The sequence below is a fragment of the Lithobates pipiens genome, unplaced genomic scaffold (assembly GCF_037356315.1).
Source record: "Lithobates pipiens isolate NorthernLeopardFrog02 unplaced genomic scaffold, aLitPip1_a1.2 Scaffold_77, whole genome shotgun sequence".
Taxonomy (NCBI): Eukaryota; Metazoa; Chordata; class Amphibia; order Anura; family Ranidae; genus Lithobates; species Lithobates pipiens.
The window spans coordinates 621,435-646,435 of NW_027507900.1; the positions used below are offsets into that span (position 1 = coordinate 621,435).

At 53.0% G+C, this 25,001-nt stretch overlaps 1 protein-coding gene across 2 annotated transcripts in view; it reads left to right on the forward strand.

Moving 5' to 3' along the window:
• LOC143959471 (uncharacterized) overlaps positions 1 to 21,880 on the forward strand; it is a 43,420-nt gene extending 21,540 nt beyond the window's left edge. For both annotated transcript variants that reach the window (XM_077468134.1, XM_077468133.1), the window contains exons 4-5: positions 7 to 130; positions 20,235 to 21,880. In XM_077468134.1, the coding sequence (XP_077324260.1) occupies positions 7 to 130; positions 20,235 to 21,778 (1,668 nt within the window). In that variant the 3' untranslated portion in view covers positions 21,779 to 21,880. The remainder of the gene's footprint in view (positions 1 to 6; positions 131 to 20,234) is intronic.
• The last annotated feature ends 3,121 nt before the right edge of the window (positions 21,881 to 25,001 follow it).

Sequence of the window (25,001 nt, forward strand, 5' to 3'; positions counted from 1 at the left end):
TGTCAGGTTCCTATAAGGTGTCAGGATGTCACTGTCTATTTCTCCATGGAGGAGTGGGAGTATTTAGAAGGACACAAGGATCTCTACAAGGACGTCATGATGGCCAATCAGCCGCCCCTCACATCACCGGGTAAGAGAGAAGCAGAACTGTCCCTATGTTTTCACTATTATACATGATTTATATACTGACAATAGTTTACAGTATAAAGAGAGACCTTGCAGTTCCAATACAGTTCATTACAATAGATACATTAGATGGGCCCTGCTCCTGAGAGCTTACAATCTAATAAGGAGGAGCAAGTGATACAAAAGGAAATAACTGTTGGGGGGCTGATGAAGAAGGTAAGAGTTTAATTGTTGGGTGGAGGTGGGATAGGCTTCCTAACCCTAAGGAATCACCTAAAGATGGACAGAGTATGAGCCAGATGGATAGGGGTAGAGAGTTCCAGAGAATGGGAGAGGTTCTGGAGAAGTCATAGATGTGACAAGGGATATAGAGAGCAGGAGGAGTGGAGAAGTACCATTGGCTATTATGAGATAAGGTTGGTGATGTAGTTGGGGGTAGAGTTACGGATGGCTTTGTAGGTGGTTGTTAGTGGAGGGATTGGCAAAGAGGAGACCAGTGGAGTGACTGGCAGAGAGGGGTGGAGGACAATGAATGGAGGTCAGTGGAGGGATTGGTAGAGAGGGGTGGAGGACACTGAATGGAGGTCAGTGGGGGGATTGGTAGAGAGGGGTGGAGGACACTGAATGGAGACCAGTGGAGGGATTGGTAGAGAGGGGTGGAGGACACTGAATGGAGGCCAGTGGAGGGATTGGTAGAGAGGGGTGGAGGACACTGAATGAAGGTCAGTGGAGGGATTGGTAGAGAGGGGTGGAGGACACTGAATGGAGGTCAGTGGAGGGATTGGTAGAGAGGGGTGGAGGACACTGAATGGAGGTCAGTGGAGGGATTGGTAGAGAGGGGTGGAGGACACTGAATGGAGGCCAGTGGAGGGATTGGTAGAGAGGAGTGGAGGACACTGAATGGAGGTCAGTGGAGGGATTGGTAGAGAGGGGTGGAGGACACTGAATGGAGGCCAGTGGAGGGATTGGTAGAGAGGGGTGGAGGACACTGAATGGAGACCAGTGGAGGGATTGGCAGAGAGGGGTGGAGGACACTGAATGGAGGTCAGTGGATGGATTGGTAGAGAGGGATGGAGGACACTGAATGGAGGTCAGTGGAGGGATTGGCAAAGAGGGGTGGAGGACACTGAATGGAGGTCAGTGGAGGGATTGGTAGAGAGGGGTGGAGGACACTGAATGGAGGTCAGTGGAGGGATTGGTAGAGGGGGGTGGAGGACACTGAATGGAGGTCAGTGGAGGGATTGGTAGAGAGGGGTGGAGGACACTGAATGGAGGTCAGTGGAGGGATTGGTAGAGAGGGGTGGAGGACACTGAATGGAGACCAGTGGAGGGATTGATAGAGAGGGGTGGAGGACACTGAATGGAGGTCAGTGGAGGGATTGGTAGAGGGGGGTGGAGGACACTGAATGGAGGTCAGTGGAGGGATTGGTAGAGAGGGGTGGAGGACACTGAATGGAGGTCAGTGGAGGGATTGGTAGAGAGGGGTGGAGGACACTGAATGGAGACCAGTGGAGGGATTGGTAGAGAGGAGTGGAGGACACTGAATGGAGGGCAGTGGAGGGATTGGTAGAGAAGGGTGAAGGACACTGAATGGAGGTCAGTGGAGGGATTGGTAGAGAGGGGTGGAGGACACTGAATGGAGACCAGTGGAGGGATTGGTAGAGAGGAGTGGAGGACACTGAATGGAGGGCAGTGGAGGGATTGGTAGAGAGGGGTGGAGGACACTGAATGGAGATCAGTGGAGGGATTGGTAGAGAGGGGTGGAGGACACTGAATGGAGGTCAGTGGATGGATTGGTAGAGAGGGGTGGAGGACACTGAATGGAGACCAGTGGAGGGATTGGTAGAGAAGGGTGAAGGACACTGAATGGAGGTCAGTGGAGGGATTGGTAGAGAGGGATGGAGGACACTGAATGGAGGTCAGTGGAGGGATTGGTAGAGAGGGGTGGAGGACACTGAATGGAGGTCAGTGGAGGGATTGGTAGAGAGGGGTGGAGGACACTGAATGGAGGTCAGTGGAGGGATTGGTAGAGAGGAGTGGAGGACACTGAATGGAGGTCAGTGGAGGGATTGGTAGAGAGGGGTGGAGGACACTGAATGGAGGTCAGTGGAGGGATTGGTAGAGAGGGGTGGAGGACACTGAATGGAGGTCAGTGGGGGGATTGGTGGAGAGGGGTGGAGGACACTGAATGGAGGTCAGTGGAGGGATTGGTAGAGAGGGGTGGAGGACACTGAATGGAGGTCAGTGGGGGGATTGGTGGAGAGGGGTGGAGGACACTGAATGGAGGCCAGTGGAGGGATTGGTAGAGAGGGGTGGAGGACACTGAATGGAGGTCAGTGGAGGGATTGGTAGAGAGGGGTGGAGGACACTGAATGGAGGCCAGTGGAGGGATTGGTAGAGGGGGGTGGAGGACACTGAATGGAGGCCAGTGGAGGGATTGGTAGAGAGGGGTGGAGGACACTGAATGGAGGTCAGTGGAGGGATTGGTAGAGAGGGGTGGAGGACACTGAATGGAGGTCAGTGGGGGGATTGGTAGAGAGGGGTGGAGGACACTGAATGGAGGTCAGTGGAGGGATTGGTAGAGAGGGGTGGAGGACACTGAATGGAGGCCAGTGGAGGGATTGGTAGAGAGGGGTGGAGGACACTGAATGGAGGTCAGTGGAGGGATTGGTAGAGAGGGGTGGAGGACACTGAATGGAGGTCAGTGGAGGGATTGGTAGAGAGGGGTGGAGGACACTGAATGGAGGTCAGTGGAGGGATTGGTAGAGAGGGGTGGAGGACACTGAATGGAGACCAGTGGAGGGATTGGTAGAGAGGGGGGGAGGACGCTGAATGGAGGCCAGTGGAGGGATTGGTAGAGAGGGGTGGAGGACACTGAATGGAGGTCAGTGGAGGGATTGGTAGAGAGGGGTGGAGGACACTGAATGGAGACCAGTGGAGGGATTGGTAGAGAGGGGTGGAGGACACTGAATGGAGACCAGTGGAGGGATTGGTAGAGAGGGGTGGAGGACACTGAATGGAGGAGGGGAGGGATTGGTAGAGAGGGGTGGAGGACACTGAATGGAGACCAGTGGGGGGATTGGTAGAGAGGGGTGGAGGACACTGAATGGAGACCAGTGGGGGGATTGGTAGAGAGGGGTGGAGGACACTGAATGGAGGAGGGGAGGGATTGGTAGAGAGGGGTGGAGGACACTGAATGGAGACCAGTGGAGAGATTGGTAGAGAGGGGTGGAGGACACTGAATGGAGGTCAGTGGAGGGATTGGTAGAGAGGGGTGGAGGACACTGAATGGAGGTCAGTGGAGGGATTGGTAGAGAGGGGTGGAGGACACTGAATGGAGACCAGTGGAGGGATTGGTAGAGAGGGGTGGAGGACACTGAATGGAGGTCAGTGGAAGGATTGGTAGAGAGGGGTGGAGGACACTGAATGGAGGTCAGTGGAGGGATTGGTAGAGAGGGGTGGAGGACACTGAATGGAGGTCAGTGGAGGGATTGGTAGAGAGGGGTGGAGGACACTGAATGGAGATCAGTGGGGGGATTGGCAGAGAGGGGTGGAGGACACTGAATGGAGACCAGTGGAGGGATTGGTAGAGAGGGGTGGAGGACACTGAATGGAGACCAGTGGAGGGATTGGTAGAGAGGGGTGGAGGACACTGAATGGAGATCAGTGGGGGGATTGGCAGAGAGGGGTGGAGGACACTGAATGGAGGTCAGTGGAGGGATTGGTAGAGAGGGGTGGAGGGCACTGAATGGAGACCAGTGGAGGGATTGGTAGAGAGGGGTGGAGGACACTGAATGGAGGTCAGTGGAGAGATTGGTAGAGAGGGGTGGAGGACACTGAATGGTGGTCAGTGGAGGGATTGGTAGAGAGGGGTGGAGGACACTGAATGGAGGTCAGTGGAGGGATTGGTAGAGAGGGGTGGAGGACACTGAATGGAGGTCAGTGGGGGGATTGGTAGAGAGGGGTGGAGGACACTGAATGGAGGTCAGTGGAGGGATTGGTAGAGAGGGATGGAGGACACTGAATGGAGGTCAGTGGAGGGATTGGTAGAGAGGGGTGGAGGACACTGAATGGAGGTCAGTGGAGGGATTGGTAGAGAGGGGTGGAGGACACTGAATGGAGGTCAGTGGAGGGATTGGTAGAGAGGGGTGGAGGACACTGAATGGAGGTCAGTGGGGGGATTGGTAGAGAGGGGTGGAGGACACTGAATGGAGGTCAGTGGAGGGATTGGTAGAGAGGGATGGAGGACACTGAATGGAGGTCAGTGGAGGGATTGGTAGAGAGGGGTGGAGGACACTGAATGGAGGTCAGTGGAGGGATTGGTAGAGAGGGGTGGAGGGCACTGAATGGAGACCAGTGGAGGGATTGGTAGAGAGGGGTGGAGGACACTGAATGGAGGTCAGTGGAGAGATTGGTAGAGAGGGGTGGAGGACACTGAATGGAGGTCAGTGGGGGGATTGGTAGAGAGGGGTGGAGGACACTGAATGGAGGTCAGTGGAGGGATTGGTAGAGAGGGATGGAGGACACTGAATGGAGGTCAGTGGAGGGATTGGTAGAGAGGGGTGGAGGACACTGAATGGAGGTCAGTGGAGGGATTGGTAGAGAGGGGTGGAGGACACTGAATGGAGGTCAGTGGAGGGATTGGTAGAGAGGGGTGGAGGACACTGAATGGAGGTCAGTGGAGGGATTGGTAGAGAGGGGTGGAGGACACTGAATGGAGGTCAGTGGGGGGATTGGTAGAGAGGGGTGGAGGACACTGAATGGAGGTCAGTGGAGGGATTGGTAGAGAGGGATGGAGGACACTGAATGGAGGTCAGTGGAGGGATTGGTAGAGAGGGGTGGAGGACACTGAATGGAGGTCAGTGGAGGGATTGGTAGAGAGGGGTGGAGGGCACTGAATGGAGACCAGTGGAGGGATTGGTAGAGAGGGGTGGAGGACACTGAATGGAGGTCAGTGGAGGGATTGGTAGAGAGGGGTGGAGGACACTGAATGGAGGTCAGTGGAGGGATTGGTAGAGAGGGGTGGAGGGCACTGAATGGAGACCAGTGGAGGGATTGGTAGAGAGGGGTGGAGGACACTGAATGGAGGTCAGTGGAGGGATTGGTAGAGAGGGGTGGAGGACACTGAATGGAGGTCAGTGGAGGGATTGGTAGAGAGGGGTGGAGGGCACTGAATGGAGACCAGTGGAGGGATTGGTAGAGAGGGGTGGAGGACACTGAATGGAGGTCAGTGGAGGGATTGGTAGAGAGGGGTGGAGGACACTGAATGGAGGTCAGTGGAGGGATTGGTAGAGAGGGGTGGAGGACACTGAATGGAGGTCAGTGGAGGGATTGGTAGAGAGGGGTGGAGGGCACTGAATGGAGACCAGTGGAGGGATTGGTAGAGAGGGGTGGAGGGCACTGAATGGAGACCAGTGGAGGGATTGGTAGAGAGGGGTGGAGGACACTGAATGGAGACCAGTGGAGGGATTGGTAGAGAGGGGTGGAGGACACTGAATGGAGGTCAGTGGAGGGATTGGTAGAGAGGGGTGGAGGACACTGAATGGAGGTCAGTGGGGGGATTGGTAGAGAGGGGTGGAGGACACTGAATGGAGGTCAGTGGAGGGATTGGTAGAGAGGGGTGGAGGACACTGAATGGAGGTCAGTGGAGGGATTGGTAGAGAGGGGTGGAGGACACTGAATGGAGGTCAGTGGAGGGATTGGTAGAGAGGGGTGGAGGACACTGAATGGAGGTCAGTGGTGGGATTGGCAGAGAGGGGTGGAGGACACTGAATGGAGGTCAGTGGAGGGATTGGTAGAGAGGAGTGGAGGACACTGAATGGAGACCAGTGGAGGGATTGGTAGAGAGGGGTGGAGGACACTGAATGGAGGTCAGTGGAGGGATTGGTAGAGAGGGATGGAGGACACTGAATGGAGGTCAGTGGAGGGATTGGTAGAGAGGGGTGGAGGACACTGAATGGAGGTTAGTGGAGGGATTGGTAGAGAGGGATGGGGGACACTGAATGGAGGTCAGTGGAGGGATTGGCAGAGAGGGGTGGAGGACACTGAATGGAGGTCAGTGGAGGGATTGGTAGAGAGGGGTGGAGGACACTGAATGGAGGTCAGTGGAGGGATTGGTAGAGAGGGGTGGAGGACACTGAATGGAGGTCAGTGGAGGGATTGGTAGAGAGGGGTGGAGGACACTGAATGGAGGCCAGTGGAGGGATTGGTGGAGAGGGGTGGAGGACACTGAATGGAGGTCAGTGGAGGGATTGGTGGAGAGGGGTGGAGGACACTGAATGGAGGTCAGTGGAGGGATTGGTAGAGAGGGGTGGAGGACACTGAATGGAGACCAGTGGAGGGATTGGTAGAGAGGGGTGGAGGACACTGAATGGAGGTCAGTGGAGGGATTGGCAGAGAGGGGTGGAGGACACTGAATGGAGGTCAGTGGAGGGATTGGTAGAGAGGGGTGGAGGACACTGAATGGAGGTCAGTGGAGGGATTGGTAGAGAGGGGTGGAGGACACTGAATGGAGGTCAGTGGAGGGATTGGCAGAGAGGGGTGGAGGACACTGAATGGAGGTCAGTGGAGGGATTGGTAGAGAGGGGTGGAGGACACTGAATGGAGGTCAGTGGAGGGATTGGTAGAGAGGGGTGGAGGACACTGAATGGAGGTCAGTGGGGGGATTGGTAGAGAGGGGTGGAGGACACTGAATGGAGGTCAGTGGGGGGATTGGTAGAGAGGGGTGGAGGACACTGAATGGAGGTCAGTGGAGGGATTGGTGGAGAGGGGTGGAGGACACTGAATGGAGGTCAGTGGAGGGATTGGCAGAGAGGGGTGGAGGACACTGAATGGAGGTCAGTGGAGGGATTGGTGGAGAGGGGTGGAGGACACTGAATGGAGGTCAGTGGAGGGATTGGTAGAGAGGGGTGGAGGACACTGAATGGAGACCAGTGGAGGGATTGGTAGAGAGGGGGGGAGGACACTGAATGGAAACCAGTGGAGGGATTGGTAGAGAGGAGTGGAGGACACTGAATGGAGACCAGTGGAGGGATTGGTAGAGAGGGGTGGAGGACACTGAATGGAGGTCAGTGGAGGGATTGGTAGAGAGGGGTGGAGGACACTGAATGGAGGTCAGTGGGGGGATTGGCAGAGAGGGGTGGAGGACACTGAATGGAGGTCAGTGGAGGGATTGGCAGAGAGGGGTGGAGGACACTGAATGGAGATCAGTGGAGGGATTGGTGGAGAGGGGTGGAGGACACTGAATGGAGGTCGGTGGAGGGATTGGTAGAGAGGGGTGGAGGACACTGAATGGAGGTCAGTGGAGGGATTGGTAGAGAGGAGTGGAGGACACTGAATGGAGACCAGTGGAGGGATTGGTAGAGAGGGGTGGAGGACACTGAATGGAGGTCAGTGGAGGGATTGGTAGAGAGGGGTGGAGGACACTGAATGGAGGTCAGTGGGGGGATTGGCAGAGAGGGGTGGAGGACACTGAATGGAGGTCAGTGGAGGGATTGGTAGAGAGGGGTGGAGGACACTGAATGGAGACCAGTGGAGGGATTGGTAGAGAGGGGTGGAGGACACTGAATGGAGACCAGTGGAGGGATTGGTAGAGAGGGGTGGAGGACACTGAATGGAGGCCAGTGGAGGGATTGGTAGAGAGGGGTGGAGGACACTGAATGGAGACCAGTGGAGGGATTGGTAGAGAGGAGTGGAGGACACTGAATGGAGACCAGTGGAGGGATTGGTAGAGAGGGGTGGAGGACACTGAATGGAGATCAGTGGAGGGATTGGTAGAGAGGGGTGGAGGACACTGAATGGAGGCCAGTGGAGGGATTGGTAGAGAGGGGTGGAGGACACTGAATGGAGGTCAGTGGAGGGATTGGTAGAGAGGGGTGGAGGACACTGAATGGAGGTCAGTGGAGGGATTGGTAGAGAGGGGTGGAGGACACTGAATGGAGACCAGTGGAGGGATTGGTAGAGAGGGGTGGAGGACACTGAATGGAGGTCAGTGGAGGGATTGGTAGAGAGGGGTGGAGGACACTGAATGGAGGTCAGTGGAGGGATTGGTAGAGAGGGATGGAGGACACTGAATGGAGGTCAGTGGAGGGATTGGTAGAGAGGGGTGGAGGACACTGAATGGAGACCAGTGGAGGGATTGGTAGAGAGGGGTGGAGGACACTGAATGGAGGTCAGTGGAGGGATTGGTAGAGAGGGGTGGAGGACACTGAATGGAGGTCAGTGGAGGGATTGGTAGAGAGGGGTGGAGGACACTGAATGGAGACCAGTGGAGGGATTGGTAGAGAGGGGTGGAGGACACTGAATGGAGGGCAGTGGGGGGATTGGTAGAGAGGGGTGGAGGATAATGAATGGAGGTCAGTGGAGGGATTGGTAGAGAGGGGTGGAGGACACTGAATGGAGGTCAGTGGAGGGATTGGTAGAGAGGGGTGGAGGACACTGAATGGAGGTCAGTGGAGGGATTGGTAGAGAGGGGTGGAGGACACTGAATGGAGGTCAGTGGAGGGATTGGTAGAGAGGGGTGGAGGACACTGAATGGAGGTCAGTGGAGGGATTGGTGGAGAGGGGTGGAGGACACTGAATGGAGGTCAGTGGAGGGATTGGTGGAGAGGGGTGGAGGACACTGAATGGAGGCCAGTGGAGGGATTGGTGGAGAGGGGTGGAGGACACTGAATGGAGGTCAGTGGAGGGATTGGTGGAGAGGGGTGGAGGACACTGAATGGAGGTCAGTGGAGGGATTGGTAGAGAGGGGTGGAGGACACTGAATGGAGACCAGTGGAGGGATTGGTAGAGAGGGGTGGAGGACACTGAATGGAGGTCAGTGGAGGGATTGGCAGAGAGGGGTGGAGGACACTGAATGGAGGTCAGTGGAGGGATTGGTAGAGAGGGGTGGAGGACACTGAATGGAGGTCAGTGGAGGGATTGGTAGAGAGGGGTGGAGGACACTGAATGGAGGTCAGTGGAGGGATTGGCAGAGAGGGGTGGAGGACACTGAATGGAGGTCAGTGGAGGGATTGGTAGAGAGGGGTGGAGGACACTGAATGGAGGTCAGTGGAGGGATTGGTAGAGAGGGGTGGAGGACACTGAATGGAGGTCAGTGGGGGGATTGGTAGAGAGGGGTGGAGGACACTGAATGGAGGTCAGTGGGGGGATTGGTAGAGAGGGGTGGAGGACACTGAATGGAGGTCAGTGGAGGGATTGGTGGAGAGGGGTGGAGGACACTGAATGGAGGTCAGTGGAGGGATTGGCAGAGAGGGGTGGAGGACACTGAATGGAGGTCAGTGGAGGGATTGGTGGAGAGGGGTGGAGGACACTGAATGGAGGTCAGTGGAGGGATTGGTAGAGAGGGGTGGAGGACACTGAATGGAGACCAGTGGAGGGATTGGTAGAGAGGGGGGGAGGACACTGAATGGAAACCAGTGGAGGGATTGGTAGAGAGGAGTGGAGGACACTGAATGGAGACCAGTGGAGGGATTGGTAGAGAGGGGTGGAGGACACTGAATGGAGGTCAGTGGAGGGATTGGTAGAGAGGGGTGGAGGACACTGAATGGAGGTCAGTGGGGGGATTGGCAGAGAGGGGTGGAGGACACTGAATGGAGGTCAGTGGAGGGATTGGCAGAGAGGGGTGGAGGACACTGAATGGAGATCAGTGGAGGGATTGGTGGAGAGGGGTGGAGGACACTGAATGGAGGTCGGTGGAGGGATTGGTAGAGAGGGGTGGAGGACACTGAATGGAGGTCAGTGGAGGGATTGGTAGAGAGGAGTGGAGGACACTGAATGGAGACCAGTGGAGGGATTGGTAGAGAGGGGTGGAGGACACTGAATGGAGGTCAGTGGAGGGATTGGTAGAGAGGGGTGGAGGACACTGAATGGAGGTCAGTGGGGGGATTGGCAGAGAGGGGTGGAGGACACTGAATGGAGGTCAGTGGAGGGATTGGTAGAGAGGGGTGGAGGACACTGAATGGAGACCAGTGGAGGGATTGGTAGAGAGGGGTGGAGGACACTGAATGGAGACCAGTGGAGGGATTGGTAGAGAGGGGTGGAGGACACTGAATGGAGGCCAGTGGAGGGATTGGTAGAGAGGGGTGGAGGACACTGAATGGAGACCAGTGGAGGGATTGGTAGAGAGGAGTGGAGGACACTGAATGGAGACCAGTGGAGGGATTGGTAGAGAGGGGTGGAGGACACTGAATGGAGATCAGTGGAGGGATTGGTAGAGAGGGGTGGAGGACACTGAATGGAGGCCAGTGGAGGGATTGGTAGAGAGGGGTGGAGGACACTGAATGGAGGTCAGTGGAGGGATTGGTAGAGAGGGGTGGAGGACACTGAATGGAGGTCAGTGGAGGGATTGGTAGAGAGGGGTGGAGGACACTGAATGGAGACCAGTGGAGGGATTGGTAGAGAGGGGTGGAGGACACTGAATGGAGGTCAGTGGAGGGATTGGTAGAGAGGGGTGGAGGACACTGAATGGAGGTCAGTGGAGGGATTGGTAGAGAGGGATGGAGGACACTGAATGGAGGTCAGTGGAGGGATTGGTAGAGAGGGGTGGAGGACACTGAATGGAGACCAGTGGAGGGATTGGTAGAGAGGGGTGGAGGACACTGAATGGAGGTCAGTGGAGGGATTGGTAGAGAGGGGTGGAGGACACTGAATGGAGGTCAGTGGAGGGATTGGTAGAGAGGGGTGGAGGACACTGAATGGAGACCAGTGGAGGGATTGGTAGAGAGGGGTGGAGGACACTGAATGGAGGGCAGTGGGGGGATTGGTAGAGAGGGGTGGAGGATAATGAATGGAGGTCAGTGGAGGGATTGGTAGAGAGGGGTGGAGGACACTGAATGGAGGTCAGTGGAGGGATTGGTAGAGAGGGGTGGAGGACACTGAATGGAGGTCAGTGGAGGGATTGGTAGAGAGGGATGGAAGACACTGAATGGAGGTCAGTGGAGGGATTGGTAGAGAGGGATGGAAGACACTGAATGGAGACCAGTGGAGGGATTGGCAGAGAGGGGTGGAGGACACTGAATGGAGGTCAGTGGAGGGATTGGTAGAGAGGGGTGGAGGACACTGAATGGAAACCAGTGGAGGGATTGGTAGAGAGGGGTGGAGGACACTGAATGGAGGTCAGTGGAGGGATTGGTAGAGAGGGGTGGAGGACACTGAATGGAGGTCAGTGGAGGGATTGGAGGAGAGGGGTGGAGGACACTGAATGGAGGTCAGTGGAGGGATTGGTAGAGAGGGGTGGAGGACACTGAATGGAGGTCAGTGGAGGGATTGGTAGAGAGGGGTGGAGGACAGTGAAGGGAGGTCAGTGGAGGGATTGGAGGAGAGGGGTGGAGGACACTGAATGGAGGTCAGTGGAGGGATTGGAGGAGAGGGGTGGAGGACACTGAATGGAGGTCAGTGGAGGGATTGGTAGAGAGGGGTGGAGGACAGTGAATGGTTGGTAAGGTAGGAGTATTCATGAATGACGGGGGGGGAGGGGTAGTTGGAAGGGAAGGGAGTTGCAGTGGTCGAGGTGAGATAAAAGTGAATTATTAGGTTGGTAATGTCATTGGATAAACGGGGAATTCTGGAGATGTATGGTGACGGGGTGAGATTTGGACAGTGATTGGATGTAGTGGAGAGGTCCATCCATGATTGGCACCTTGACATGAGGAGAGAGACTGATCGTCGTTCTATTGATCTCCCATTGTGAAGTTGGGGGAGGGTCCACAGGAGGAAGAAACATTATGAGCGGAGCTTTGAAAATCTTGGGTTTGAATTGTGGCCTCCACACTGATCTGCCAGGAAGTGAATTGGTGATGTGTGAGAAGATTTGTGGGTTAAGCAGAGGAGTGATTTGTGTCATCAGCATACAGGTGGTATTGGAAGTAGTGGAAGGTTTGGAAATGAGGAAGAGGTGTAGATAGAAAATAGAAGGGGTCTGAGGGCAGATCCTTGGGGGACCTATGGAAAGAGGAGGTGGAATTGTAAGTGACACTGAAGGAGCCCTTAGTTATGGGAAGAACCAGGAGAGAGCAGAGTCTCCGAGGTCAAGGGAGGGAAGTCTGTTGAGGCGGAGCGGATGGTCAACTGTAAGAGGTAGCAGAAAGGTCTAATTGCAGGAGTGTGGATTGGCGGCCCTATGGTGTAGGCGCATGGAGTGGCGTCCATGTGTGGAGTGGCGGCCCTATGGTGTAGGTGCATGGAGTGGTGTCCATGTGTGGAGTGGCGGCCCTATGGTGTAGGTGCATGGAGTGGTGTCCATGTGTGCAGTGGCGGCCCTATGGTGTAGGTGCATGGAGTGGCGTCCATGTGTGGAGTGGCGGCCCTATGGTGTAGGTGCATGGAGTGGTGTCCATGTGTGGAGTGGCGGCCCTATGGTGTAGGTGCATGGAGTGGTGTCCATGTGTGCAGTGGCGGCCCTATGGTGTAGGTGCATGGAGTGGCGTCCATGTGTGGAGTGGCGGCCCTATGGTGTAGGTGCATGGAGTGGTGTCCATGTGTGGAGTGGCGGCCCTATGGTGTAGGTGCATGGAGTGGCGTCCATGTGTGGAGTGGCGGCCCTATGGTGTAGGTGCATGGAGTGGTGTCCATGTGTGGAGTGGCGGCCCTATGGTGTAGGTGCATGGAGTGGCGTCCATGTGTGGAGTGGCGGCCCTATGGTGTAGGCGCATGGAGTGGTGTCCATGTGTGCAGTGGCGGCCCTATGGTGTAGGCGCATGGCGTCCACGTGTGGGATAGTGGCCTTTTGGGCAGCTGTGGAGTGGCTGTCACATGTGGTGTGGCAGCCGTTGGGCAGGGGCGTGTGTGGAGTGGCGCCCCTTGGGTTTGATTGTAAGGCATGAGTTTAATGTGGTGGTGTTGGTGAAAGCCAAGCTGAAAGGGGTTGAGAAGGTTATCGGTGAGGTCTTTGTAGACTTGGCATTCCACAATTTGGAGGTAAAAGATGTAATGAGATGGGTTGTTGGTTATTCAGACTGGTGGAGTTCATATTACTTCTTCACGTTGTATATAAATTAGTGCTGAGGATTGAGGATCTTATATCCATTAGAGAACTCGGGGTACTTTGTGACTACTAAGCTTATGCTGCCACCATCTTCAGGTGAATGGGCAAGGGACAAAAAAGCCAGGATTCCGTGCCCAGGCACACCCTGCTCAGCCTCGGCCTCTAGCTTGTGTCCCTAGGCGATGGATGTGCCTGCATATGTCTTTCTGAAGGGTGTTTTATTTTTTTATATTTTGTTTATCACAGGCTTTAGTTCCCTATTTTTTGGCATCTGTTGAACACGGAGAGGGGAAAATCTTCATCCAGATAGGTTGTCAGCCAATAGGCCAAGAGGGACTCGTAACTGGACTGCATATGCAGGGGTTGGGGGTGGCCTGTAATATTGGCACTGGATCCTGCCAGCATCGTACTCTAGATGACCTTGCTGGAAAGGTGCTTTACAAGTCCAGGGCAGTGATCTCTTCAGGGTAAGTTTTGAGTCACAAGTGTGGGTGATCGCCCTTACCCTCCCCTTTTTTGGAGTGGGGGTGTTGAGGTGTTGGAGGAACATTCTCTGGATGAGGAAGATGTTGAGGAGTCCACCGAGAACAGGAATCCTCTGTAGACAAGTCCTTTCACGGGGAGTCTCGGGATACAGGACTTTCTCATACAGAAGACCATAGAGGGGCTTCCAGTTAAAGAGGCAACTTCTGAAGATCTTTTCTCCAAGGTGACAAGATTTGGGTCCCGGCAGCTGCCTAAACATCCCAAATCTTTTCCAGTGCAGCCTTACATACAGGAAGTGATTTATGCTAATTGAGCTTCCCTGGAAAAAGTGTGTTCAGCACTGAAGTGTTCTAAACGGCAAACCACGTGGAGGAGGAATCCTACAAGAAATATCGGCTCTCCAGCTTTGGACCTGACAGCCATTTTCTCATTGAATAGGACCCTGACAGTGCTGGTGGATGAAGTCCTGGTATTTAAAGACGCCATTGATATTATGCCCTCCTGAAGACATCTCTCTCTGGTTGAAGCGGTGGGAGTTTTCAGAGCCCGCAAAGTGTATGCTTCGTTCCAGAGAATCGGACTGAGGGTATCTTGCCATTTGGCACTTCTTGGAAGATTTTCTGACAACCTTGGGTCATTCAGTGGAAGACTTGACATGCCAACTTTCCCAGTTGGACACCATGTCCACATGAAACTGATCCCGTGGCTTCAGTGCTCGTCAGTGGAACTTTTCTGCAATAAGAATCTCCAGAGGGTGAATGCTTGTTTGGACCATCCTTTGATGCCTACAAGAGTATAAGCCTACTTCCTAGTTCCATTAGAAGAGGTGGACCCCCAAGTCCTTCAAGTCTGGAGGCAAATCCTCTTGACAGTGAAGGGGCAGCCTCACCTGTGCAGTTGGAGCTGATGTATTATGGCCTTCGTGGGCCATCTAGATTCAAAGTCACAGATTAGTTCTGCAGCCCCCCCCCCCCCCCCCCCCCCCACACACACTTTATTTGCACTAGGGGATCTTTGAATCCACAAAAAAAAGACTGTTGTATTTGCGGCTCTGGACAGACTGCTTGTCCCAAGGGCTTATCGCTCCTGTGGTGGCAGAGGAGAAATCTTGGCTTCTATACCAACTTGATTATGGTTCCTAAACCAAATGGAAATGTCAAGATGAAGTCTAGCTAGTCTCTTCATCAGGGGGACTTCCTGGCATCAGTAGATATGAAGGATGCCTACCTACACATCATGATTTTGCAGCCTCATCGGGGGTTTATGTGGTTCACAGTGGAATATCCACCACTACATGTTTGGGAGCCGAAAGGCCAAACGGTAACACCGCAGAGTGTTTACCATGTGATGGCTTTGGGGTTGTTGAGAAACAGGGTCATTCGTATTGTGGGGTACCTAGACCATCTGCTTTGTCAAGTAGCAATGAGTTCAGACGCTGACATCAAATGTCCAGCAGACAGGGCAGGTCCTGGAAAGGTTTAGTTGGGTGGTGAACCTCTCCTAGTTACATAGTAGTTGAGGTTGAAAAAAGACACAAGTCCAACCTATGTGTGTGATTATATGTCAGTGTTACATTGTATATCCCTGTATGTTGCGGTCATTCAGGTGATTATCTAATAGTTTCTTGAATCTATCAATGCCCCCCACTGAGACCACCGCCTGTGGAAGGGAATTCCACATCCTTGCCGCTCTTACAGTAAAGAACCCTCTACGTAGTTTAAGCTTAAACCTCTTTTCTTCTAATTTTAATGAGTGGCCACAAGTCTTGTTAAACTCCCTTTTGCAAAAAAGTTTTATCCCTATTGTGGGGTCACCAGTCCGGTATTTATATATTGTGGGGTCACCAGTCCGGTATTTATATATTGTGGGGTCACCAGTCCGGTATTTATATATTGTGGGGTCACCAGTCCGGTATTTATATATTGTGGGGTCACCAGTCCGGTATTTATATATTGTGGGGTCACCAGTCCGGTATTTATATATTGTGGGGTCACCAGTGCGGCCGGACCAGAGTCTTATAGAGGGGAGAATTATCGTTTTATCTCTGGAGTTGATCCCTTTTCTAATGCCAATATTCTGTTTGCTTTGATAGGCTCAGCAATGCCAAGCTGCTGCTATCATCTACTAGGACCCCCAGGTCCTTCTCCACCCTAGATCCCCCCCAGAGGTTCCCCTCCCCCCAGTCTATAGATTGTTTTCAGATTTTTGCCACCCAAATGCATTATTTTAAATTTTTCTAAATTTTATCTCATTTGCCATGTAGTTGCCCCTCCCCCCATTCATTTGTTCAGATCTTCTTGGAAGGTTTCCACATCCTGCGGAGAAGTTATTGCCCTGCTTAGCTTAGTCCAATCTCTGTATTTGCGGATGATACTGTTTCCCCCATCCCCATCCTCCAGGTTATTTATGAACACATTAAATAGGATTGGTCCCAGCACAGAACCCTGGGGGACCCCACTACCCACCCCCGACCATTCCGAGTACTCCCCATTTATCACCACCCTCTGAACTCGCCCTTGTAGCCAGTTTTCAATCCGTGTACTCGCCCTATGGTCCATGCCAACAGACCTTATTTTGTACAGTGAAAAGAAGCAACAGTTGCCCATGGGACTTTAAATTCAGTGTTGCTGATCAGAGGGTAAACAAGTGTGAATAAAAGAGTAACAAAGTTTATTTAGATGGTAACGGTAGCATCCAACACAGAACATAAGCATGGGTGACAGGTAAAACAGCAACATAACATAGTAGTCCTCTAGGCATAGCCATAATAATATAACATCACAGATTATTAAAAGTACAAATATGCATGGTACATCTCTAACCCGACGCATTTCGCCAGCTTTCCTCGCATCTTCAGGGGCTGATGTGCATGTCTAATATCTGTAACAACAAATAGAATATATATTGGAGTATAACTTATGATTTGAACACGAGCATAAGAGCTGATCACCCCAAACTTACTTGTCAGGCAGTTGGCCTCGAGGATTGATCCCGAGGAAGGGTCAGCGGAGGACATCTCCCCCGGGAGCTGATTGGACGAAGACTGCAGCATGGAGGACCGAGACCAGGCGCAGGGCAGGCACGACAAAGATTTTATTTTATTTTTATTTTTTTATCTTTGCCGTGCCTGCCCTGCGCCTGGTCTCGGTCCTCCATGCTCTGGTCTTCCGACGCTTAGGGGACAGTATTCAGACTTTTTTTCTCTTTTCTTATTTTGTACAGTAAACGTTTAAGTTGTCTTTTGTGTTGGCACAATGTCTGGAGTATTTAGTCTTAGTACACAGTGCTGCACGGCTGAAGGTAAGGGTCTGTATCAGGGTGCTGGCATAGATGGTAGTCGACTTTGATACAGCCCCATATTTCCAGTTTCATTTCAGAGCTCTTCAGTCAAAGATCCTGTTGGTTTGGGACAAGTGTCATTAGTCCTTGGATCAGCCAATTCCTCTGACTCCAAGACCACTCTGGCTCTGGAAAGGCGAAGTCCCAGGTAGATGCTGAATGCCAGGAGATCCTTCCTTCCAATGAATTTGAAAACGTTGAGGAAGGAGCTGGGAAGGTGTTCTGGAGAAGCCCTTGGTACAGGGAATGTGTGGTTGTCAGAGGAGCAAAAGTTGCTGAACAACATCCTTGAACTTCTGGCGATTTTTTTAGCTGGCTCTTCTGGTCTGTCTACCTTCAGAGTCTCATCATCGGGGGTGCAGTCAGACAATGCCATGGTGGTGACATCATACTATCAATGAGGGACAAGAAGTTGACCTGTCTGAGAAGAAACAGACCTGATCTTGTCATTAGCAGAACTTGCCATTGCTGCCCTCTCCGCTGTTTACATTTCTGGAGTAGAAAATTATCTGGTGATTTTTCTCAGCCATCAATCGTTGAATTTGGGAGAATAGGTCCTATGTCCGGAGGTGGATCTCTTGCTGTTCATATTTAAAGCGGGAGTCCGCCGGGACTCCGCGTTTTTTTTTTTTTTTTTTTAAGCCAGCAGCTACAAATACTGCAGCTGCTGACTTTTAAATAGTGACACTTACCTGTCCAGCGCGCCCGCGATGTCGGCACCCGAAGCCGATCGCTCGCTCGTCTGTCAGGTCCTGCCGCCGCCATCTTGGGTATGGGAATCAGGAAATGGAGCCTTTCGGCTTCATTTCCCGGTTCCCTACTGCGCATGCGCGAGCTGCGCGGCGCAATCCGGACGGTCCCCGCTGCCTCTGGGAGCTGTGTGTTTCCCAGCAGGCAGCGGGGCACTTGCTGAAGGGGGCGGGCGCTTGCGGAAAGGGGCGTAACGTACGCCCCTTTCCGCAGAGAGCTAGCCCGGAAGTGGGTGCAGTTACCTGGATTATCCAGGTAACTGCACCCCCCTCCCCCCTGAAAGGTGCCGATTGTGGCGCTGGAGGGGGGGGGGGGATTCCGATGAGCGGAGGTCCATTTTAGGGTGGACCTCCGCTTTAACAGACTGGACAGGTTTGTGTCCTGAACCCGGGATCCTCAGGCATTTGCGATGGATGCTCCTGGTGATGAATTGGAATCAGTTTTCCTGATCTATGGCTTCCCTACTCTTCAGTAGAGGACATCCCAGGGATTCTGATCACAACTGCTTGGCCAGGAAGACTGTGGTATGGCACTATTGTAGATCTCTTGGCATACAAGCCTTGGGCTCTTCCAGATCAGCCAGATTTGTGAGGGTTTCTAAGGCCGCGTACACACGGGCGGACTGTTCGCCCAACTTTGTCCGCTGAACAGTGTTTGGGCGGACAGTCCGCTCGTGTGTGGGCTTTCAGCGGACAGTTTCAGCGGACAGTTTGACGAACAAGGTTTTTCGGAAATTCCGTAAAACTGTCCGCTGAAACCTTGTTTGAGCGAACAGTCCGCCCGTGTGTGGGCTTGTTCGACAAACTAAGTTCCGCGCATGCTCAGAAAGGCTTAACACGCCGAAAGTTATAATGCAGTGTATAGGACGTCGTATTTTTCGTCCCGTCGTACGTGCCGTTCACGTCATCGCGCACGGTTTCAGCAAACTGTTCGTTCGTCGTGTGTGGCCATGTCCGTCCATGCTAATTTTGAGCGGACTGTTTGCCGAAACTGTTTGACGGACAAAGTTGAGCGAACAGTCCCCGCGTGTGTACGCGGCCTAACTGTTATCCCTACACTTCTCAGGGCCAGAAAGTCGACCTCCAGGACGGTGTCCCACCATATATGGAAGGCTTATTTAGCACATATTGTCTCTTCTCCAGTATGGTGTGGAGATTTCTCTGCCTTTAAGTACCATTTGAGAGGCAGATCATGTTTCAAAGACCCATCGTGTCTCATTCCTTGTAAAAGCCTTGGTTTGGGGTGTCGTACGGACTTGTTCCACCTGTGTGCCCCCCACTCCCCTGTCCCGGCGGGACCTTAACTTGGTCCTGTCTGTTTTGCAGACATCTTCTTTTGAACTTCTGAGATCCACTTTTCACTCCTCATGGGCAAGGTTCTCTTCTTTTTTTTTTTTTTTTGGTGGCCATGACCTTGGCTCAAAGGATCTTGGAGTTGGCTGTGCCTTCCTCTAAGGAACCTTCTCTGATTGTTCACCAAGATAAGGTGGTGTTGAGACCTCAATTTTTTTTCCCCCCTTTCTGACCTAAGGTGGTTTCTTCATTTCACCTGAATCAGGACATGTTGTTGCCACCCCTTTGTCCTAATCTTAAGCATCCTATGCAGAAGATGCTTTACACTTTGAATGTTGTTTTAAGTTGTCTTAGTTTATCTGAATTCTACAGCTTCGTTTTTTGAGTCCGATTCCTTCTTTCCTGGTTAGGGCCCATCTCACCAGGAGTGTCGCTGCTCCGTGGACTATTAAGCAAAGCTGCTGTTCAAGGTTGTAAGGTGACTGTCTGGTTTTCTCTTCGCATTTTACTTAATTCTACCAAGTAGATGTCCACAACTCTGGGGGGGACCGTTTTGGGTAGAAGGTCTTGCAGGCGGCTGATAATAGGGGTTCCCTCATTCTGTTTTTTTTCCCCTGTTGCCCACCCTTTTATGTTCCATGTTTTTAGGACATCCCAAGTAGTCACGTATATGGATTCCTCAGTGTCCTGTGGATGTTCCATTTAGAAATTTAGAATTTTTGGTTTACCTGTAAAATCCTTTTTTTGGCGTACATCACAGGACACGGAGATCCCTCCACTCTTCTCTGTTCCTCATTGCTTGCTACAAAATGGAGGCTTAGCTGGGCTGGAAGGGCTTATACCAGGGCAGGGATTCCTGACTTATTTTGGCCAGTGTCCATTCACCCGAAGGTGGTAGCATATAACCCAAGTAGTCATGGATATCTACATCTGCTATATCCTGAGATACTCCAAGAAAAAATCCTCATTTACTGATCGTATGATTGTCATTTCCAAAGACTGAACTCCTAGTTAGGACTAGAGAACCTTCTAGGAAAGTCTAATCCCACATATACAGATCATGGTGGTCTTCTGCTAGCAAACGATTGGGATTACATGCTTCTGTCATGAAGGTCATAGAGTTATTGTATATTTAAATGTAGAAAAGTGATGGGAGGAAAAATCAAGTCTGCCTGTTGTTGTTTTTCTTTTTTCTGTATGTTTTGATGTTGCCTGAAAATGAAACCCGATAACTGAATACATTTTTGTGTTTCTGTCAGATGCCTATGAGAACCGACCCACTTCTGGAGATCATTACTTCCCCATGGTGACATCAGACTGTGAAACAGAAGATAGTATGGTTATTGATGAGGGGCCAGAAGGTATAGACCCATATGAAGAAGACACAGAGCCACAGGATATAGACCCATATGAAGAAGACATAGGGCCACAGGACATAGACCCATATGAAGAAAACACAGAGCCACAGGACATAGACTCATATGAAGACATGGGGCTTGAGATCATATATCCTTATCATGGAGACATGGAGCCCGAAGGCTTAGACCCGTATGAAGGAGATACAAGGCCGGAGGCCATAGACCTGTGTAAAAGAGAACTGAGACCGGAGGGCATGGACCCATATGAAGGCGATACGGGGCCAAAGGGCAAAGACCCATGTAAAAGAGAACCGGGGTCGGAGGGCATAGACCCATATGAAGGAGATACGGGGCCAAAGGGCAAAGACCCATGTAAAAGAGAACCGGGGTCAGAGGGCATAGACCCATATAAAGGAGATATGGGGCCAAAGGGCATAGACCCGTGTAAAAGAGAACCGAGACTGGAGGGAATAGACCCATATGAAGGCGATACGGGGCCAAAGGGCATAGACCCATGTAAACTAGCCACAACTACAAGCTCAATGAAAGGTTTTCCAGTCCGAATTAAAGAGGAACCCGTGTCTGATGAAGAAGAAAGCCTTGCTGGTAACAACTATGCCAACCAAATTGCATACAGTTGTGTTCGCATTAAGGAAGAACCCCAGCTGTATGTAGAAGTCAAAATTCCCAGTGAGGGCGAAGACCGAACCCCACAGGCATATTGCCACATTAAGGTGGAGACTGTACCAGCCGAGGAAGACGATCGATCCACCCCCACCGTTTATACCCCCAGTGCACAGGGACATTCCACAGCCACCCACATCAAGGAGGAGCCAGTAGCTTTTGTCAACGTATTGGCCGTTTCTCAGCAGGCCGATCATACACATGAGCAACCCTCAAACGCCGCTGCGGAGACCATGTCCTATAAAGTAGAGATGCCTACGGACCAGGCGCCAGCAAAGGGTTCTGACAATTCCTCACTGTATAGCGTCCGGCAGAAGGAAGATTCCATGGAGATCCTCTACCATTGTCCCAGCTGCTTTAAAGGATTCTCCAGTAACCTGGACCTTGCCCGCCACCAAGTCATCCACACCGTGAGTAAGCTCTTTATCTGCTCCTTGTGTGGAAAGAGCTTCACCGAGATGTCCTTCCTGGTCAAACACCAAGTCATCCACACCGACCTCAAGCTGTGCGTCTGTCCCGTGTGTGGGGGGTGTTTCTACAGCGAGACCTCCCTAGCCAAGCACCAGAAAACACATTCGTTGCCTTTGTTCTGTTCTACGTGTGGCAAATGTTTCTTTAATAAGACCGAGCTGGCCATCCATGAGAGGAAACACTCGGGGGAAAGGCCTTTCGCGTGCCACATCTGCGGCAAAAATTTCATAGCAAAGTCTGTTCTGAACAAACACATGATGATCCACGGGCCGATGGATATAGGGAAATGATTGGACACCCACCCTGTACATGGTTATAAGTTGATTTCACATTGTCCCCCAAACTTCATCCACTTGTATCACATTTATTTATTAAAGGTTTTTCCACAGCTCCCTCGTGTGTGGATATTGGTGTGTATGGAAACCTGATGAGCCGGTTTAGATGTCATCGTTCCTATGTCTGGTATAAAGGGCCCCGCATGTGGCTGGCCAGGAGCCTAAAGATTTACCCCTTAAAAGAGGCTGTTGGGAAAAACCTTCTCGTTTTTCTTACAGGTTCCCGAGTCTCAAACTGGCAGCCCTCCAGATGTTGCCGAACTACAAGTCCCATCATTTCTCATGCTTGTAACTGTCAGCCTTAGCAATGCCTCATGGGACTTGTAGTTCCGCAACAGTTGGGGGGGGGCGCCAGTTTGAGATCTGTGCTCTAAAGACATGGAAATCTATTGGACTCGGTCTTCACACACCTGCTAAAAGCTTAATCCAAGCAGTGATGGGTTGGGGGGGGGGTATTTGGATGAGTGTAGAGGACGGCCCGTGTGGTCATGTTCACTAATGGAAGGGAGGAAGAAGAATGGTGAGTAGTATGTATATCTCCCCCGCTTGGCTTGGAGCTTACCTTTTTATTATTAGATGTAGAACCGAAATGGAGAGGTGACCCCTTCAAAGCCCGGGAGATGGGTGTCCAACTACGAGAATGACTGCTTGGTACTCTCCAAACCCCCCCCCATAAAGGGCCACGATGGGGTCACTGCTTGAAATCAGCCTCAGGATAACCCGTCCTCCGAAATCCCACAATACTTATTATGTGAACAGGTTCTCCTTAATATATATATTACACACTGAGCAATGACCCCTGTGATGATCAGCTGAGGATTGGTGGTCTGTCAGATAAGGTTCCCCCATCAGGTCTCATTAATGGATCATTTCCACCTCGCCCGTTTCTCCTGATTGGTGCATTCCTCCATGCCCCATCTCTCCTGATTGCTGTATTCCTCCATGCCCCTCCTCTCAGGATTGGTGCATTCCTCCATGCCCCTCCTCTCAGGATTGGTGCATTCCCCGCAACCCCCCTCTCAGGATTGGTGCATTCCCCACGCCCCTCTTCCCCGATTGCTGCATTCCCCCGTGCCCCATCTCTCCTGATTGCTGTATTCCTCCATGCCCCTCCTCACAGGATTGGTGCATTCCCCGCACCCCCCCTCTCAGGATTGGTGCATTCCCCCCGCGGGCCCCTCCTCACAGGATTGGTGCATTCCCCGCACCCCCCCTCTCAGGATTGGTGCATTCCCCCCGCGGGCCCCTCCTCTCAGGATTGGTGCATTCCCCCCCGCGGGCCCCACCTCTCAGGATTGGTGCATTCCCCCCCGCGGGCCCCTCCTCTCAGGATTGGTGCATTCCCCCCCGCGGGCCCCTCCTCTCAGGATTGGTGCATTCCCCCCCCCGCGGGCCCCTCCTCTCAGGATTGGTGCATTCCCCCCCGCGGGCCCCTCCTCTCAGGATTGGTGCATTCCCCCCCGCGGGCCCCTCCTCTCAGGATTGGTGCATTCCCCCCCGCGGGCCCCTCCTCTCAGGATTGGTGCATTCCCCCCCCCGCGGGCCCCTCCTCTCAGGATTGGTGCATTCCCCCCCCCCCCGCGCGCCCCTCCTCTCCGTATTGGTGCATTCCTCCATGCTCCTCCTCTCCGGATTGGTGCATTCCCCATCTCTCCTGATTGCTGTATTCCTCCTGGTAGATGTGTGGAAGTGCTGAACCAATGGCAAAAGCTTTTCCTGTACGGCCTTGTTCACACGCTGGCTTTACCCGCATGGAATGCATCCTCACATGGGCAGTGTCATTGCTGTCAGCCACTGCTCCCATTGTGACATCCATGCAGGTGCCCAGCTCCGGACACACCCACACTGTATTCAGGGCCCCGCCCCCATGTTACATCAGGACCAGTCACTGCTCCCATTGTGACATCCATGCAGGTGCCCAGCTCCGGACACACCCACACTGTATTCAGGGCCCCGCCCCCATGTTACATCAGGACCAGTCACTGCTCCCATTGTGACATCCATGCAGGTGCCCAGCTCCGGACACACCCACACTGTATTCAGGGCCCCGCCCCCATGTTACATCAGGACCAGTCACTGCTCCCATTGTGACATCCATGCAGGTGCCCAGCTCCGGACACACCCACACTGTATTCAGGGCCCCGCCCCCATGTTACATCAGGACCAGTCACTGCTCCCATTGTGACATCCATGCAGGTGCAGAGCTCTGGACACACCCACACTGTATTCAGATGCCCCGCCACCATGTCACATCAGCACCAGTCACTGCTCCCATTGTGACATCCATGCAGGTGCAGAGCTCTGGACACACCCACACTGTATTCAGATGCCCCGCCCCCATGTCACATCAGGACCAGTCACTGCTCCCATTGTGACATCCATGCAGGTGCAGAGTTCTGGACACACCCACACTGTATTCAGGGCCCCGCCCCCATGTCACATCAGGACCAGTCACTGCTCCCATTGTGACATCCATGCAGGTGCAGAGTTCTGGACACACCCACACTGTATTCAGATGCCCCGCCCCCATGTCACATCAGGACCAGTCACTGCTCCCATTGTGACATCCATGCAGGTGCAGAGTTCTGGACACACCCACACTGTATTCAGATGCCCCGCCCCCATGTTACATCAGGACCAGTCACTGCTCCCATTGTGACATCCATGCAGGTGCAGAGTTCTGGACACACCCACACTGTATTCAGGGCCCCGCCCCCATGTCACATCAGGACCAGTCACTGCTCCCATTGTGACATCCATGCAGGTGCAGAGCTCTGGACACACCCACACTGTATTCAGATGCCCCGCCCCCATGTCACATCAGGACCAGTCACTGCTCCCATTGTGACATCCATGCAGGTGCAGAGCTCTGGACACACCCACACTGTATTCAGATGCCCCGCCCCATGTCACATCAGGACCAGTCACTGCTCCCATTGTGACATCCATGCAGGTGCAGAGTTCTGGACACACCCACACTGTATTCAGGGCCCCGCCCCCATGTCACATCAGGACCAGTCACTGCTCCCATTGTGACATCCATGCAGGTGCAGAGTTCTGGACACACCCACACTGTATTCAGATGCCCCGCCCCCATGTCACATCAGGACCAGTCACTGCTCCCATTGTGACATCCATGCAGGTGCCCAGCTCCGGACACACCCACACTGTATTCAGG